Source organism: Loxodonta africana, chromosome 13 (assembly GCF_030014295.1).
Source record: "Loxodonta africana isolate mLoxAfr1 chromosome 13, mLoxAfr1.hap2, whole genome shotgun sequence".
NCBI lineage: Eukaryota > Metazoa > Chordata > Mammalia > Proboscidea > Elephantidae > Loxodonta > Loxodonta africana.
The window spans coordinates 51,401,463-51,419,868 of record NC_087354.1 but is presented as its reverse complement, the minus strand read 5'-3'; the positions used below and the strand labels follow the sequence as shown (position 1 = coordinate 51,419,868).

The 18,406-nt window shown below is 40.3% G+C and overlaps 1 protein-coding gene across 5 annotated transcripts in view; it reads left to right on the top strand.

Annotated features, from left to right (window-relative positions):
* The window catches only part of TRIP4 (thyroid hormone receptor interactor 4), a 64,980-nt gene extending 46,821 nt beyond the window's left edge, over positions 1-18,159 (top strand). For 2 of the 5 annotated variants that reach the window (XM_023558342.2, XM_023558343.2), the window contains 2 exons: positions 6,981-7,083; positions 13,524-18,159. In XM_023558342.2, coding sequence (XP_023414110.1) covers positions 6,981-7,083; positions 13,524-13,591 — 171 coding nt within the window. In that variant the 3' untranslated portion in view covers positions 13,592-18,159. Of the gene's footprint in view, positions 1-6,300; positions 6,402-6,980; positions 7,084-13,523 lie in introns of those variants that run through there. The other 3 variants (XM_064267411.1, XM_003418356.4, XM_064267413.1) reach the window with 3 other exon arrangements.
* Positions 18,160-18,406: the final 247 nt, after the last annotated feature.

Below are 18,406 nucleotides of genomic sequence, written 5' to 3'. Positions count from 1 at the left end.
ATTTAGCCATGTTTTTCTTTATTCCTTTTAGGTTGCTTTGCTTTTCACTTCTGTTCCTTGTAAGTCCCCTGAAGTTCAGTGGTAGAGCTTGGAAAAAGGGATTCCATATGGAACTTGGATTTGAGACTTAGTGGGAAAGTTGATTTTAACTTTTATCTTTAACATGTCCAAGGAACCTCTTGTGTAATTTCATTTATTCATTGTTTCCCATAATTTGACACTTTCTTACTCTGTTAATATAAGTCAGGGTTGTTTTAATCAAATATAGGACCATTGGCCACTTACCAAGACATAAGAATTTTCATTTCCCTTGTGGGATAAAATAGATTAGAGAGCAACACCTTCTTTTACAGAGTTATAGCCCTAAGAATGTCCATTTCCCAGCATGCGTGTATTCAGCGTGATTAAAATAATCCTAATGCTCAAGCTGGGAAATTTATTGTTCTCTCATTCAACAAATATTTATTGAGTGCCTACTATGTGCCAGGCATGTGCTAGGTGCTGAGGAGATAGCAGTAAACCAAACAGAGAAAAATCCTGTCTTCATGGAGCTTTCATCCTACTGTGGAAGACCAAATAAAACATTTAATAAATTATATCAGATGATGGTAAATGCTGTGGAAAAAAAATAAGGTAGAAAAGGGGAATTAAGAGTACCAGGTTTGTGGGGAGAGTGGTGCTCCACTTTTAAATAGAGTGATCAGGGAATAGTCACTGTGAAGTTGCCATTTGAACAAAGACCTGAGGAAGAGCAGGTGGGTATCGAGGGGGGAAAGCATTCCAAGAAGAGGAAGCAGGTAAGTGCAAAGACCCAAAGGCAGGAATCACAAGGAAGCCAGTGGGCTGGAGGGGAATGGAAGTTGTGGAGAGTAGTAGGAAAAGGTGTCAGGGAGGAAACTGGGTACCAAATTGTCTGGGGACCTGTAAGCCATGATGAGAACTTAGATTTTCATTTGACTAAGAGGAAGAGCCATTGGAGAGCTTTAAGAAGAGGAATGAAATGACCTGATATTTTAAAAAGATAGCTCTGGCTGTTTGTGTGAGAATAGACAAGGGGAGGTTAAGTGAGAAACAGAGAGGCCAGTTATGAGGCTATTGCAGTAATCTAGGGAGAAATTATAATGACTGAGACCAGGGAAACAGCCATGGAGACCTTTAAGAAGTGGTTAGATATTGGATTTTTTTTTTCTTTAATAATGCTTTAGGTGAAAGTTTACGGTGCAGATTAGTTTCTCATTCAAAAATTTATACACAGATTGTTTTGTGACATTGGTTGCAATCTCCGCAATGTGTCAGCACTCTCCCCCTTTCCACCCCAGGTTCCTCGTGTCTGTTTGTCCACTTTTCCTGTCCCTTCCTGCCTTCTCATGTTTGCTTTTGGATGGATGTTGCCCATTTGGTCTTGTATACTTGATTGAACTAAGAAGCACATTCCTCATGTGTGTTAACTGTTTTGTTTGTTTTATAGGCCTGTCTAATCTTTGGCTGAAAGGTGGACTTCGGGAGTGGCTTCAGTTCTGAGTTAGCAGGGTGTCTGAGGCTGTAGTCTCCAGGGTTGCTCCAGTCTCTGTCAGACCAGTAAGTCTGGTCTTTTCTTTGTTTATTTGAATTTTGTTCTACAATTTGCTCTGTCCGGGATCCTCTATTGTGATCCTTGCTAGAGCAGTTGGTGGTGGAAGCTGGGCACCATCTAGTTCTGGGCTCAGTCTGGTGGAGACTGTGGTTTATGTGATCCATTAGGCCTTTGGACTAATATTTCCCTTTGTTTTTGGTTTTCTTCATTCTCCTTTGCTTCGGACAAGGTGGGCCTAATAGATGTATCTTAGATGGCTGCTTGTAAACTTCTAATGCCTCAGACAATACTCAGCAAAGAAGGATGTAAAGCATTTTCTTTATGAACTATGTTGTGCCAGTTCACATTGATATCCCCCAAGACCATGGTTCCCAGCCTTCAGCCCCAGTTCCTTAGTCCCTCAAGGTGTTTGGATGTGTCTAGGAAGTTTCTATGACTTTGCATTGATCAAGTTGTGCTGACTTTCCCTATATTGTGTGTTGCCTTTCCCTTCTACAAAGTTTAACAATAGTTTACTATCTAGTTAGTGTTTCCCCTCCCCACTCCTCTCCTCCCTTGTAACCATCAAAGATTATGTAAACTTTTTCTTGAGTTTTTATAATAGTAGTCTCATACGATATTTGTCCTTTTGTGATTGACTTATTTTAATTCAACATAATACCCTCCACATTCATCTAGGTTGTGAGATATTTTACCGATTCATCATTGTTCTTTATAATTGTGTAGTATTCCATTGTGTATATGTACCATAATTTGTTTATCCATTCATTTATTGATGGGCAGTTAGGTCATTTTCATCTTTTTGCTATTATGAATAATGCTTCAGTGAACATGGGTGTACATATATGTATTCCTGTGATGGCTCTTATTTCTCTAGGATATATTCCTAGGAGGGGCACACATTTTGTGGGGACACAGTTCAAACCATAACAACTGGGAAAATGGATGTCCAAACCTGGAGTTCAGGGGAGAGGTCTAGGCTGAAGATGTAAATTTGGGATTCTTTAGCCTATAGATGTATTTTAAACTCTGAGATTGAAGGAGATCGCCGAGGTTGTAAAGGAAGAGAGAGAAGAAGTGTGTCTGGGGCCTAACCCCTGTAGCCTTCCAACATTTAAAAGCTGGGGAGGTGAGGATCAGCCAGGAAAGTGGTAAAACCAGAAAGAGAGTGGTATCCTGAAAGCCAAGTGAGGAATGTGTTCAAGAAGGAGAGAAAGATGAATTCTGTCAAGCTCTACAGTTAAGATGAGAATTGAGAATTTGATTTAGCAATATGGAAGATAACAATGACCTTTACAAGAAAAGTTTTGATGGAATGATGGGAGTTGAAAGCTTGTTTATAGTGAATTCAAGAGAAAAAAATAGGAGAGGAATTAGAGGCAGGGAGTATAGATAATTTTTTTTTTAGTTGTGGTGAAAATATACATAACAAAATATATGCCACCTCAACAATTTCTACATGTATAATTCAGTGACACGTTAATCTTCTGCAGAATTTTGTTGTAAAGGGGATCTGAAAAATGGGGCAGTAGCCGGAGGCAGATGTGGGATCAGAACAGGAATTTTTTGCTTTTTGTTTTATGGGAGACATTGCAGAATGTTTGCGTGTTAATGGATTGATTCGGTAGATAGGGGAAACTTATTGATGCGAAAGAAAGAGGAGAAAATAGCTTGCAGTATTGGCAAAGCAGAGCTGAGAAGTCCTGGCAGCAGTGTCCTTTGCCTTGAACTCTTGAGGCCACAGAGAAGAGGGAACAGGAAAATTGAAGAGGCAGCAACTGTGACTGCTACTGCTTTGGCCTCTGTAGAATTAGCTTTAAAGATGTTGATGGCAGCCTCTGGTCTTATTCCTGCCAAAGCACCTCAGCATGGGTGTTGTGCGGAACTTCTTCCTTCTAACATCCAGCAGTCATAGCTGGGCCCTGTTTTCCTTTGAGTTCTGAAGATGTGGGGGTAGGGAAAGAAGAGGGTTTACCCTCCCATCTTTACTCTTTCTTTTCCACTGTGAACATTTTGACCCTGCCTACCAATATGATTGTGGCTGATACACGATGTTAAACTTATGTTTTATCAAAGGATATGTCACACCTGTTTCACACTGAAAGCCATGACGTGGTATGTGGCCAGGACCAAAAGCTGCTGAAAATCCCTCCTCTTTCCGCACAGCATTACTTATCACAGAGCGAACAATGAACAAGTTTAACTGTTTCTGCTTCCACTAGGCGCAGAGCTATTTGAATTTTCTTACTCATTTACTAAAAGCTCCATTTCTACTTTAGAGGCTTATTTAAATCTTTATAGAACACATCTTAGCAGGCAAATATAAGTGGAAAATAATTTCATGCTACTTGATGGTAGTTATGAGGAGCGAGGCCCCTCTGGGAATGAAGCCTGACCAGATGCCCGTGAGTCATGTTTGTTGAACATGATAAACACAAGACATCCCAAGAGAGGAAATAATGAATTACCCGATCAGTTGGAAATTGCTAGAGAACATTTTCTGCCATCCTCTAGTTGTTCCTTAAATTGCGATTGTGTGTCCAGCGTAGTCTGTGTCTGTCTTTACTGAAGGAATCAAAGTCTTAAATATTCTCACAGATTTGTTTTGTGAAAGGGATCCAAAGGAGGCTTCTAAATAATTTTCAGAATTACTCTACCTTTTCATCACAAGTAAGCCTGGAATTCATCCAGTAAAACAGCTCTTGCGTGTTCATACCTTTCAGAATGAATCATCTTCCTTCCCTTTAGTGAGAGAAGGCCTCTGTTTACTGTTTCTGGCAGGATTTCTACAAACGCTCTTTCTTAAGTTTTTCCATTGCTTTGCTGCGGGGGGGTGGGGGGAGTGTTCTTGAAGGAATTACAGTTACTTGTGTTAAAAGACAGTGAATTCTGATTTTATTATGGCAATTGACTTAGATGTCCCCTGAAACCACAGCCCCCAAACCGCTACCCCTGCTATGCTGGCCTTCAAAGCGTTCTGTTTATTCAGGAGACTTCTTTGCTTTTGGTTTAGTCCAGTTGTGCTGGCCTTTCCTGTACTGTGTGGTCTTTCCCTTCATCTGAAATAGTTCCTATCTACTATCTAATGAGCGAAAACCTCTCTCCCTCCGTCCCTCCCCCCTCTCTTAACCATCAAAGAATATTCTCTTCTCTGTTTAAACTATTTCTCGAGTTCTTATAATAGTGTTCTTATACAGTATTTGTCCTTTTGCAGCTGACTAATTTCACTCAGCATAATGCATTCCAGATTCCTCCATGTTATGAAATGTTTCACGGATTCATCATTGTTCTTTATGGATGTGTAATATTCCATTGTGTGAATATACCATAATTTATCCCTTCATCTGTTGATGGGCATCTTGGTTGCTTCCAACTTTTTGCTATTATAAACAGTGCTGCAATAAACATGGGTGTGCATGTATTCGTTCGTGTAAAGGCTCTTATTTCTCTAGGATATATTCCAAGGAATGGGATTGCTGGATTGTGTGGTAGTTCTATTTCTAGTTTTTTAAGGAAGCACCAAATTGATTTCCAAAGTGGTTGTACCATTTTACATTCCCACCAGCAGTGTATAAACTTTCCAGTCGCTCCTCAACCTCTCTAACATTTATTAGTTTGTGTTTTTTGGATTAATGCCAGCCTTGTTGGAGTGAGATGGAATCTCACTGTAGTTTTGATTTGCATTTTTCTAAAGGCTAATGATCGTTATTGTGAGCATTTCTTCATGCATCTGTTAACCACCTGAATGTCTTCTTTAGTGAAGTGTCTGTTCATATCCTATGCCCATTTTTTAATTGGGTTATTTGTCTTTTTATAGTTGAGTTTTTGCAGTATCATGTAGATTTTAGAGATGAGACACTGACTGGAAATGTCATAGCTAAAAACTTTTTCCCAGTCTGTAGGTAATCTTTGTACTCCTTTGGTGAAGTCTTTCGATGAGCATAGGTGTTTGATTTTTAGGAGCTCCCAGTTATCTAGTTTCTCTTCTGCATTGTTAGTAATGTTTTGTATACTGTTTATGCCGTGTATTAGGGCTACTAGAGTTGTTCCTGTTTTTTCTTCCATGATCTTCATTGTTTTAGATTTTATATTTAGGTCTTTGATCCATTTTGAGTTCATTTTTGTGCATGGTGTGATGTATGGGTCTTGTTTCATTTTTTTTGCAGATGGATATCCAGTTATGCCAGCACCATTTGTTAAAAAGACTATCTTTTCCCCATATAACTGACTTTGGGCCTTTGTCAAATATCAACTGCTCATATGTGGATGGATTTATGTCTGGATTCTCAATCCTGTTCCATTGGTCTATGTATCCGTTGTTGTACCAGTACCAGGCTATTTTGACTACTGTGGTGGTGTAATAGGTTCTAAAATCAGGTAGAGTGAGGCCTCCCACTTTGTTCTTCTTTTTCAGTAATGCTTTACTTATCCAGGGCCTCTTTCCCTTCCAGATGAAGTCGGTGATTTGTTTCTCCATCTCATTAAAAAATGTCATTGGAATTTGGATGGGAATTACATTGTATGTATAGATGGCTTTTGGTAGAATAGACGTTTTTATAACGTTAAGCCTTCCTATCCATGAGCAAGTTATGTTTTTCCACTTATGTAGGTCTCTTTTAGTTTCTTACAGTAGTGTCTTGTAGTTTTCTTTGTATAGGTCATTTACATCTCTGGTAAGATTTATTCCTAAATAAGCATCCCTTTTTTACTATGTTTTCTCATTATAGGAAATCAGAGATGGCAGGCGATAGACTGTAAGAATACTATGCTAATGGGTAAAAAATGTAGAAGAAATTCCAATTAAAAAAAAAAAAAAAAAGACCAGACTTACGTGTCTGAAAGAGACTGGAGGAACCCCTGAAACTATTGCCCGAAGACAACCTTCTAACTTGAAACTAGGTATTCCTGGAGGACACCTTTCAGCCAAATAAGAGATGGGGCTATAAAATCAACAATAACATCCGTGAAAAATGTGCTTCTTAGAACAGTCGACTATAGGAAACCAAAAGGGCAACATTGGCCCTAAACCAAAGATGAGAAGGCAGGGAAAATGGACTAATCAAAACGGGGAACCCAGGGATGAAAAGGGGGTGTGCTGACACATTGTGGGAATTGTAACCAATGTCACAAAACAATTTGTTTAAGAATCATTGATTGGAAAATTAATTTATTATGTAATATGTCTCCTAAAGTACAATAAAATATTTTTTAAAAAAAGAAAGAAAGAATACTGTGCTGAGACCTGGGGAAAGCTGAAGGTTTGTTCTTGCTTGTTGAGCGTAATTCTGTTTATTTGACTGTGAAATATCATCTGAACACTGAGGTGAAATATGGGACACTATTTAATCTGCCTGAAATTCAAAATTTGTCCCAACGAGCCTGAACTTTTTATTTTTATGTTTTGCAGTATCCAGACATCAGTCAAGAGTCTGATTCTCCATTTGTTTTCATCTGCACAAATCCCCAGGAGATGATTGTGAAGTTTCCTATTAAAGGAAATCCAAAAATCTGTAAGTCGTAATCTTGGATGATCTAATTTTCTTTCTTTTTGTCTTGCATCTCACTTGTTTAACTTTTTAAAAATTTTTGTCTTTTTACCCTGTTCTGTGGCATCCTTAGATTTAGAGAATTAATTTATTGGTAACTTTAATGTTAGGTTAACTACAGCATAAACCAAACCCGCTGCCGTTAAGTTGATTCCGACTCATAGTGGCCCTATAGGACAGGGTAGAACTGCCCCATAGTGTTTCCAAGGCTGTAAATCTTTAAAGAAGCAGACTGCCACATCTTTCTCCCGAGGAGCGGCTAGTGAGTTCAAACTGCCAGCCTTTCGGTTAGCAGCAGAGTGCTTTAACCACTGTGCCATCAGGGCTCCTTTAACTACAGTATAGCCTTTTCAAAGTGCACTTTGATCTGCAATTATTGGCATGCTCTTGAATCACTCTAATCTTCCGTTTAGAACCCCATTACATTAAAATGCCATTTATCAGCCAAAAGAGTATGCCTTGCCCCACTGTACAGCTTATTAACCTGTTGTCCACAAGTTGATTCTGACTCATAGTGACCCTGTAGGACAGAGTAGAACTGCCTCATATGGTTTCCAAGGCTATAAATCTTTACGGAAGCAGACTGCCATGTCTTTCTCCCGCGGAGCAGCTGGTGAGTTCAAACCGCTGACCTTTCAGTTAGCAGCTGAGCCCTTAACCACTGTGCCACCAGGGCTCACTGCTCATTAAGGGAAGTGGTAAACCAATGCCAGTGACAACATTGTCATGTATTCATTGTTCCTGATATCCAATCCAAGAATGAGATTAATTTTTTAATAAATACTTCTTTATGATTGATCTCTTTTGGATGTACCACTTCCCATGTTTTCCTTGATTATTGGTTCCTGGAGTTCTGCCCTAACCCTCTTGCTCTTCATTCTCTTTTTGAAACCTCTAGATGATTTCTTTTTCTGTAATGTTTGCTTTTATGTATTTCTGACTGTAGTAAAAAAAAAAAAAATTTTTTTTTTTTAGTACCCTCCGCATATTCACTTCTCAGCAAGTGCTGTTGACCTTACTCTTACAACTTCCAACTCTTCTTCACCTCCCAACTTCTCTTCCTCTGTCTAGTCCTCTTCTATTTCAAAGCAGTTTCAAAAAAGCGTATAGTGATGCCCTCCCTGCCTAACTTCCTCTTAAAAACAACACCAGCAGCTCTCAGCTCAGCTCGAATGATCAAGTTTGCTCTTGTCATTACCATGGTCTTGTGCCCTTGTCACTGCTTTCCCATTGTGTAAACTGGATGGTCCCGGGGCAGTCATCGTCTTCAGCTGTGTACAACTCCACCTCACCCTGAACCAGCTAGCCATTTTATAAGTCTCTAGAGAAGAACTTCTCAAACTCTAATGGGAATAAAAATCACATAGACAGCTGTTAAAACACACGTTCCTAGGCCCTGTTCCCAGGTGATACTGATGCTGTTGGTCAGCTGGCTACATTTTGAGTAATACTGTTTTCTATCAAAAAATAAAATGCTTAGAGTATGAATTTCAATTCCTGTATATTCAGTCATCTCTCATGATTTATGAGGCATATGTTCCTGAGATTCTTACAAATCAGAAAATCTGTAAATATAAGTTGTTCTTGACTTACATAAATTATTTGTTTCATACTGAACCCCAGATGGTGGCCAAGTGGCCCTGGAAATTCTTTCTTCTTCTTCTCCACTATTTAGGATTTAAAGCTTACTTTTCTTCTTCCTCTTTCTAGGTGGTGGCATTCTACCCCTTCCTCCTGTGTTCCGTTCTTACCTTGCTTTAGGCACTGGTGGTAGGAGGAGGGTGCTGGATCTTCTGTCCCAGACCCACTGTTGCTTGATCTGCAGTTCCAGTTCCCTTTTCTTAGCTTCCTATCTCGATTTTCATCTGCTGCTTAAGCTCCTGTGAGAAAATGCTTCATGTAAACAGAGTTTAAATATTTCTCTGAAATGTTTTACCTCAGTACTTTCTCTACCCAGAGACCCACTCACCTGTAGTACAAATGTGACCTTCATTTTTCTCCATAAGTTTTAATGGGGGAGAAAAGATTGATGCACTTAATAGAAAGCTTTAATAGCTTCCTATCTTTTTCGTCTTGTTACTATTAGTTAAAATCTTTAAAAAGCCAAACAGGCTTCAGGAATAGCAGGGCTGGAGAAAAGTTGTGAGATTGCAGCTTCTTCCATGATAGACCAGACAAGGTGAAACATTGGTCAGAAACAATAAGTAAGAAAATTTAAAAAAGGAAAAAATAGGTAGGTCAAATCTTATGTGTCTAAGAAAGAACGTCTGTTGAAAGGGGGCCAGTTTATCTGGGAGTTTCATCTGGTGTGAAGTTCCTGTTCCCTATAACTCCTTGCTCTTTTACTTTCATCCCTCCTTACTACCTCCGAATCCTTCCACTCTGCCTTAACTGCCCCCCACGCCTTAGGCCATAGGGACCACCACAAGTGGCTTGGAGCTGCAAAGTCTTTCATTCCACTGCCACAGGGGAAAATACACTTGCTTCTTAATTGGAATGTTTATCACATTTGCCCTTAGAATATTGTTACATGAAGTCGTTAAGTCCCGTAGTATTAATAATATTAATACTGTACCTATGGAGAGTCCCTGGCTGGTGCAAATGGTTAAGCGCTTGACTACTAGCTGAAATGATGGGGGTTTGAACCCACCCAGAGGCAATCTGGCGATCTGCTTCCCAAAGGTCACAGCCTTGAAAGCCCTATGAAGCAGTTCTAGTCTGGACACATGGGGTCGCCACGAGCTGGAATGGATTCAATTGCAGCTAACAACGTTACTTATAATACTATGGCTTAATTTTTTTATTTTTGTGGGATGGCTTAGGAACCTGTTATTGTTGTTAGGTGCCATCGTATCAGTTCCGACTCATAGCGACCCTATGTACTACAGAACAAAACACTGCCCGGTCCTGGCGCCATGCTCACAATCGTTGATATGCTTGAGCCCATTGTTGCAGCCACTGTGTCGATCCATCTCTTTGAGGGTCTGCCTCTTTTTTGCTGGCCCTCTACTTTACCAAGCATGATGTTTATTTGACTTGCAAATAAACTTTTAGAATACAACCCATTTACATGTTGCATCACATGTATGTGTGTATATTTATGTATATATATATATGCCCCTTAAAGGGAAGCATTGATTGCACAGTAATTGAATAGCTTGGCTGCTAACCAAACGGTTGGCAGTTGAAATCCAGCAGCCACTATTGGAAAACCTATGAGGCAGTTCTTCTCTGTCTTATACGGTCGCTATGAGTTAGAATGGACTCAATGCCAACAGGTATACATGTTTTGATTTGTTTATGTTTTTGGATATGTGAACTTCAGCTTGCTTGATCTGAGGATAATTGTGTTTCTTGACACTGAAATAATTCAGAAAATAGCGGTATACAATATATCACTTGGTTATGTGTCTGCTCAAATCAGGAAGTGCAAGAAGTATAGGAAATCTTTTTACTTTAACTACACGCTGTATAAACTCATGCAAATTATATCTTATGGAAAGCATGTGAAAATCCCTATGAGAGTTGTATTAATCAATGATAAGTATTTTCTTACCTTTTAACTTCTCGGCCATCTGCTGCACATGCATTTGACTTTCTTTTAGGCGTTATGATTGAGGATGTGGCTGAACACTGAAATGCTGTAGGTACTAAATGTAAAGGTATTGGGGAAACAGGGAAAAACTAAGCATTATCACTCTGCTACTAAGAGTGTATATGTTACTGTAGTCACTGCTCACATCCCAAGTCTTAAAACACCAGACTCAACTAGAATCAGAGCTCAGAGTTCCTACAGTCCAAGAGCAGCCATGATGACTGCTTCTTCAAGGAAGGGCCCCGATTATACTCCTCTTCCCTTGCCATCATTGGCCGCAGCTGGCCCAAGAGTTGCCACTGTTGGTAGTCTCTGTGGGAGATATTAAGGATATAAAGGTGTCATTTACATTTTTAGGGCACTGTATCATTGAGCTGTAAGAGGTCTTTAAGTCTGTGTGGTCCCACTACCTGTTAGAGTTGAAAAAGTTGAGGACAAGAGTGACTAGGTGACTTCCTCAAGGTTATACAGCTAGGTAGACTCAGGGTTAAAACTTGGGACCTGGGTTTTCCAGCTTATTCAATACAGAGAATTAGCTAGCTTGGAGTCCTACATGGAATTCTAAATCCTGTCCTAGCTTGTTCTATAAAACAGAATGAGACGCAGTACTCTTTGTACATTTGGGTATCACCACCTTCACAGTGGATACTCTTGTTTGTGATATTTGCTATTTTGGGTTACTTAGTAGTCTCTATAATGTAAGAGGTTTTGATATTTGTAGTGTCTCTCTTCTTTGTTTGATTCACTTGACGAAAACATTTATTGAGCACCTACCATTTGTCAGTCACTACCATAAAAAAAAAAAAAAATTTTTTTTGGTAGGTGTTGGAGCCCTGGTGGCGCAGTGTTTAAGAGCTTAGCTGCTAACCAAAAGGTTGGCAGTTCAAATCCACCAGCCACTCCTGGGAAACTCTATGGAGCAGTTCTACTCTGTCCTGTAGGGTCGCTCAATGGCAGTGGGTTTTGGTTTATGGTAGGTATTAGAGACACAGAGGCAAACTTGCTTTGTAGTAGAGCCCTTTGCCAGATTGCTGGTACATGTCTGCGTTTTCAGCTAGGCAGCCTTCGGGTTAAAAGAACTCCTTAATCTCTAGGAATACCCTATGCTCTGAAGCTTCAGTTAAAATCAATAGCACTGTGACTTGTGGACGTCATTTGGGATATCACTTGGTGACGGTTTCTGAGGAAGCCCAGAAAAGGAAGTAATGTTATTCCAGAAGCAGGCGTAGCCCTAGAGGAATGGGGAAAAAATACAAAAACTTAAGAAAACAGGGAAACTTGTTAGGCTGAGGAGGTTGAATGCTGTATATAAATATACTTTTCAAAGCACTTTCACAGTTACAGTTTTTCTCACCATCCTGGTGCAGTGGTCAGGACATGTATTCTTCATTGGACGAGTGAGAACACTGAAGTCCAAAGAAAGAGAGTGAATGACTCGCCCTAGGACATAGAGCTAATTACTACAGAGAAGGGTGGACTAGAACCTGAGTCTCCTGAGTTCCAGTTGAGTGCTCTTCCTGTTGCAACTGAGTGCTGTGACAAATGAAAATGGCACTGTATGTAGTATACCTCACTGTCCTTGAAGGGGAGGCTGTTTTATTTATTTTTATTGTGCTTTAAGTGAAAGTTTACAAATCAGGTCAGTTTCTCATACAAAAATTTACATACACCTTGCCATACACTCCTAATTGCTTTCCCTCCAATGAGACAGCACATTTCTTCCCTCCACTCTCTCTCCTCTGTCCATTCGGGTAGCTCCTGGCCCCCTCTGCCCTCTCATCCCCACTCCAGACAGGAGATGCCAACATAGTCTCATGTGTCCACTTGATCCAAGAAGCTCGTTCTTCACCAGTATTGTTTCCATCCCCTGTTCCAGTCGCATCCCTGTCTGAAGAGTTAGCTTTGGGAATGTGTTTTGTTTTGTCTTGTTTACTTATTTTTAGTGCAGAGTCTGAGCTGAACTATTTTTCTGTTTCCAGCATCCAGCATCGCTGTTGACTTAGATGAGACTTTTAGTGACATAGCAAATTGCAAGACCTTTTCTCAAGCCAGACAGACAAGAACTCTTAAGATTCTCTTCCTGAGATGGGTGGCTCCTAAGGTTGCTACTACTGAACCAAACTCTATCCTGGTAGATGGAAGGAGTCAGAGGTCAGAGACCACATCAGTAAAGAACCTCTCATTAGGGTCACCTGGCACAGGAAGGTTGCTTGTTTTCTAAATTTAACACTTAGAAGAGCCATACAGCCCATGACCTTTGCCCTTCTTAGTTGGTGATATTGGCCCTTTGTCAGTAGCGCATTTATGTGGATTCTACTCCTCTGTTTCAGGTCATTCCCCCTATTAAGTCTGATGCAGCAAAGGGGGAGCTGCTCTGCTTTCTCACTGTGAAGGAGGCTCATGTATTATGCTCAGCCAGTTAACAGGTCAGAGGAGTGGGATCCCCACTGTGCAAAATATACAACTGTAATAAATTTGGCTCAAAAATTTTGCCTGACCATCAGACACCCTGAAAAATGTAATATCTCTTTTTTAGTAGCTGCAAAATGAGAAATATTAACTCCTTAGATTCTTTGGGCAAACACTTTGTGTGTGTGTGTGTGTGTGTGTGTGTGTTCCCCTACACAGCGTTCCCCCTGCCTCCTCATTCTTATAGAATGAAATTCTGAAGTTTGAAAGTGTCTTGAGTCCTAAAGCAAGATAATTGAATGTGACAGGAGCGCAGTAACCAGAAGACCTGGGAAGCCACAAAAGATTTGCATTGCAAATATAAAAAATAAATAATGAGACTTCTTTTTCTCCCTTACAGGGAAACTGGATTCCAAGATCCATCAAGGAGCAAAGAAGGGGTTAATGAAGCAGAATAAAGCTGTCTGACCCAGGAGAAAAGAGCTGTGCAGCATAGTAGAGTTTTGTGTACCAAATTGCTGTCCACTGGTCCTTTGAAACTGAAGCAGTAGAAATCTAAAGGCTTGGCATCAGGCTTGACTTGCACAGAATTTAAACTCTTAACCAAAATCTGTATATTTTTCTTAAAGAGTGGGATTCTTACCTTCTGTAGTGGATCAAACTCTTCGAATACATTATTTATAAAAACCAGGTTTAAAGATCCGAAGTCTTTGATGTTGTCTCAGAATGGTATTGGAGTAGAGAAAAGAACAAGTTGGAAATTCCCTCTCTGAAGCTTGAATTTGTAGTTAAGAAAATTCTTAACCTCAATTAATGACTTTTGGGGGTGCCACTTGGATTTTAAAATTTCTTTTCAAAGCGATAGCCCAGTTGAAGAGTAGAGGTTTTAGGAATCCTTTGTTTAAGACAAACCTGTGATGGGACAGAAAGATTTTTAACAAGTTTCCTGCTCCAGTCCAGCTTCTCTGAAGTGAACAGTCTTCAAAAGCTGAATAACCATCACTGGCAGGTTTTTTTTTTTTTTTTTCCTGAGGGATAACCTGAAGAAGAAGCGCTGCTGCTTTGTTCTTTGGTTTGAGAAGCTAGGACATGAGAGGATGAAACTGGGAGGAGACAGAGCCGCCTGCTAAAGCAGCACAAAGCTGCCCTGTTTGTTCTGTTGGTATTGCAAAAGCATCACTTGGAAAGGGCCATTAGAAACAAACTGAAAAATAAAATCCCTTCAGTAAATGCATCCAAATACCCCCAAACCCTGAAACCAAACCTTTTAAACCACCCACACCCCAGGAAGCTATGAGCTTTGGAAAAACAGGAGGTTGGTTTGAAGTGAGATTTTTACTAGTCGGTCTGGCCCCACTTAGTGAAGCACTTTGTTTCTGAGGCTGTTCTGAAGAGCTGTCAGAATCTCAGTTGCTGGCACCTTGAGGAAATTCATGGCCTTAAATGTGTATGTTCTGCTTTTTATAAAGCAGCACCATCACACTGGGGGAGTTGGATTCCCTCCAGCAGTTTTGTGCATGACTTTAAAAAAACACAGAGAGGGAGAGAAAAAAAGTGCCCTATGTTATGAAAAAGATTAATTTCCCCTTTAATCCTTCATTTTCAGCATTTATTTGCATTGAAATGCCTCCACACATTATGCATTGATGTCTACTCAACTGTGAACCCTGCTTGTTGCATGGCTCCAGGCATTGGTTCTGCAGGGCCTGATCACTCTGGATTCCCAGGGAAAACCCATCCCATTCTTGTTCTGGTGATGCAGTATTCTCTTTTTTTTTCTGTTGAATCTATGTGGAGAAAGTGGAAAGGACAGCTAATGGCACTCTTTAGGGGAGAAAAAAGTCTCTTTCTGGCCTCCTGCAGACCCTGGTAGTATTAAAGAAGTCATTGGGTTCACTAAGCAGTTAATAGTTTACCAGGCAATAACACCCTGAATTCTGTACTGGAATTACCTGGTCCTCTTAATACCAAAAGGAGCCCTGGTAGCACAGTGGTTAATAGTTCGGCTGCAAACCAAAATGCCAAGTGTTCAAATCCATCCAGCCACTCCAAGGGAGAAAGATTTGGCAGTCCGCTCTTCCCGTAAAGATTAAAACCAAAACCCCTTGCTGTCAAGTTGATTCCAACTCATAGCAACCCTATAGGGCAGAACTGCCCCGTAGAGTTTCCAAGGAGCACCTGGTGGATTCAAACTGTTGAACTTTTAGTTAGCAGTAGTAGCTCTTAACCACTATACCACCCGGGATTCCCCATAAAGATTAACCAAAAAAACCAAACCCAGTGCCATCGAGTCAATTCCTACTCCTAGTGACCCTATAGGTTAGAGTAGAACTGCCCCACAGAGTTTCCAAGGAGTACCTGGCGGATTTGAACTGCTGACCCTTTGGTTAGCAGCTGTAGCACTTATCCACTACACCACCAGGGTTTCCCGATAAAGATTACAGCCTAGGAAACCCTAGGGACACTATGAGTTGAAATCAACTAGAAGGCAATGAGTTTTGTTTTGTTTTGTTTTGTTGGTCTTAATACCAAAATAAAACCGAAAAGCAGGAGAGGAAGAACCTAGGGAGACAAAAAAAAATTTTTTTTTTTTTTAATTTCTTTAATTTGAGCTATAGCCTGAGCACAGAGGAGTCTGGGTTGATTTTCCACCTGGGCAGGTTGTGTTTGCACACCCAAAGAAAACTGACAGGAGCTGTAGGAAATCTGGTCATGCAACTGGAGCCACATGGGTAAATGGCAGAGTAGCTTGGAAACTTCTCCTTTTCATGGTTAGACTGTGAAAGCCTGTCTTTCGTTCACGTGGTAGTGGTATAAGGTCTCTCTATTTGCGGAGACACCGGGGAGGAAGTGTGGGAGAAACTTGGGGGTAGACGGCTCTCAGTTGCTCAGTGATGAATAGCGTAATTTAAAGCCTAGTGGAAACTCTTAGCAACTTGAATGCAAACTCGCCTAGGAATAGCTTTTCAGTGCTTTACAGCACTTTGCTCTGACCCTGTAACTCAGGGACAGCTTGGCCCACAGGAACTTCCACATTTCTGAGGTGGTTTTCTCTTGTAGCCTAAATGTCTGCACCCCCTTTTGAATGGTTGGGTTCAACTGCTATCCATTTGTACAGTACCTAAAGGATAAGGGTTTTTTTTCCTTTTTTTTCTTTTTCAGGCAGAACTGAGTCTTAGTTATGTAAGCTCAGAAAATCAAAAGACCAAACCCGTTGGCGTCAAATTGATCCCGACTCACAGTGACCCTATAAGACAGAGTAGAATGGCCCCATAGGGTTTCCAGGGAGTGGCTGGTGGATTCAAACTGCCTACCTTTCAGTTAGCAGCTAAGCTCTTAACTACTGTGCCACCAAGGCTCCATATAAGCTCAGAGTAAGATGTATATAAGAATGGAGACTTTCTCTGTAAGGGTTTAGGAGACTTTGGCCTTGGGGTCAGATGTTTGGAATGGAGGAAGGACTTTTCTTGCTTGCTATAGCTGATCTGGAGAAACAGAACTAGGTATCCTCTCTTTCTAATCTAGAAGTTTACAGAAACTCATTGCTTCCTAAGTATAAGTATGAAAAATTTAGACTCTAAAAGACATTACAAAGTTATGGCTTCTATCAGTTTTAACTCAATCTTTTTCCATTTAAGTACTGTCTCTACAGAAGCCCATTTATGTGGATTTTGTTTAATTTAGTCATTTTTTTTATGCCTTTGCTAGAGCTCCTCACCAAGATTAAGAGAGTGTGGGGGTTGTTCTCTTGCCCAGCTAAAAATGACAGTAAAAAACAAGCATCTGTTAAACTAGAGAAATCAGTGAACTTCAGTTTACTGGGCCTGGAGGGAGAAAACAAAGTTCAGTGATGAAGGAATTTTTCTTTTTCCCTAAGATTCAAATGGCAAGTGCACATCTGCTGTTCTCAGCTTCTGTGAATGTGTTTGGAGGGAGGTGATCCATATCACAGGCTCCAAGGGATCCAGCATGTGGGGGGCTTTTCCACTTCTCTCATGCAGAAAAGAAAGAACATAGCCGCAGTGCCATCCTCTGACATGAAGAAACTTGTGTGAATGTCTGTTTATCTGTTTACACACAATGTGGCTGAATTCATGGGGTGAACCTCTGTAAACTGATCACGTTTTAGATTTCCATTGTGACAATGGAGAACCCAGAAAGCAAACCTAATAAATGTCATACCCTAGCTTGCAGTCAGGAAAATAGAGAGCTGAGAATCTGCAGAGGCATGTCATCGGAAGGGGTGTGAGATGTCAATACATGGCCATTTGAGAAGAGTCTACTGTCAAATGTGGTAGCCACTAGCCACATGTGGTTATTTAAATTAACTAAAACGAAATTTAGAAGTCATTTCTTCTGTCATATTAACCATATTTAAAGTGCTCACATAGCACCATTTGGCTAGTGACTTCTGTATTGGACAGTGCAGATACAGAATATTTTCATCTTCGCAAAAACTTTATTGGACAGCGCTTGTCTGGAGCAGGGGTTGGCAAACTTTTTCTGTAAAGGGCTAGATAACAAATATTTTTGGCTTTACAGGCTGTATAGTCTGCTGTTGCAACTATGTGACTTGCTGTTGTAGTTAAAAGCAGCCATGGACAATATGTAAATGAATGAGCATGTTTATGAGCTAATAAAACTTTATTAATGGACACTGAAATTTGAATTTTGTATAATTTTCAAGTGCCACAAAATATTTATCTTGATTCTTTTTTTCCCAACCATTTAAAATTGTAAAAACCATTCTTAGTTTATGGAATGTACCAAACAGGCAGTGAGCCTCATTTGACACATGGACTGTAGTTTGCCACCTCCTGGTCTAGGGGACCAGGAAGTTAAAACTTACGATTTTGCTTACTATACAGGACATCTGACCACTTGAAAATTTTTAGTTGCTCTTCGAGCTTGAGAACTTTCCCTAGCTCAAAATAAGGGTTCACTGTGGGATGTTTACTTGCCTTTTTTCTCTTATTTTGCAGTCTAGTCCTCTCCAGTGGTAGAGCCCTACCCCTTCAGTAGTAGATGACTACTAGAACATTTAACCATTAAGTCACACCTATTGTTTTTTTTTTTTTTTGTTAGGTGCCATTGAATTGGTTTCTACTCATAGCAATGCCATGTAACACAGTAGAACTGCCCACTGGTAACAGATTGCCAAGTCTTTCTTTCTATCGAAGAACTGCTGGGTAGGCAGCCAAGCCCTTAACTGTTGACCCACCAGGGCTCCTTAAGTCATACCTAAACCCTGCTAAAATCTAAAACACTCTACCTATTAAGTGG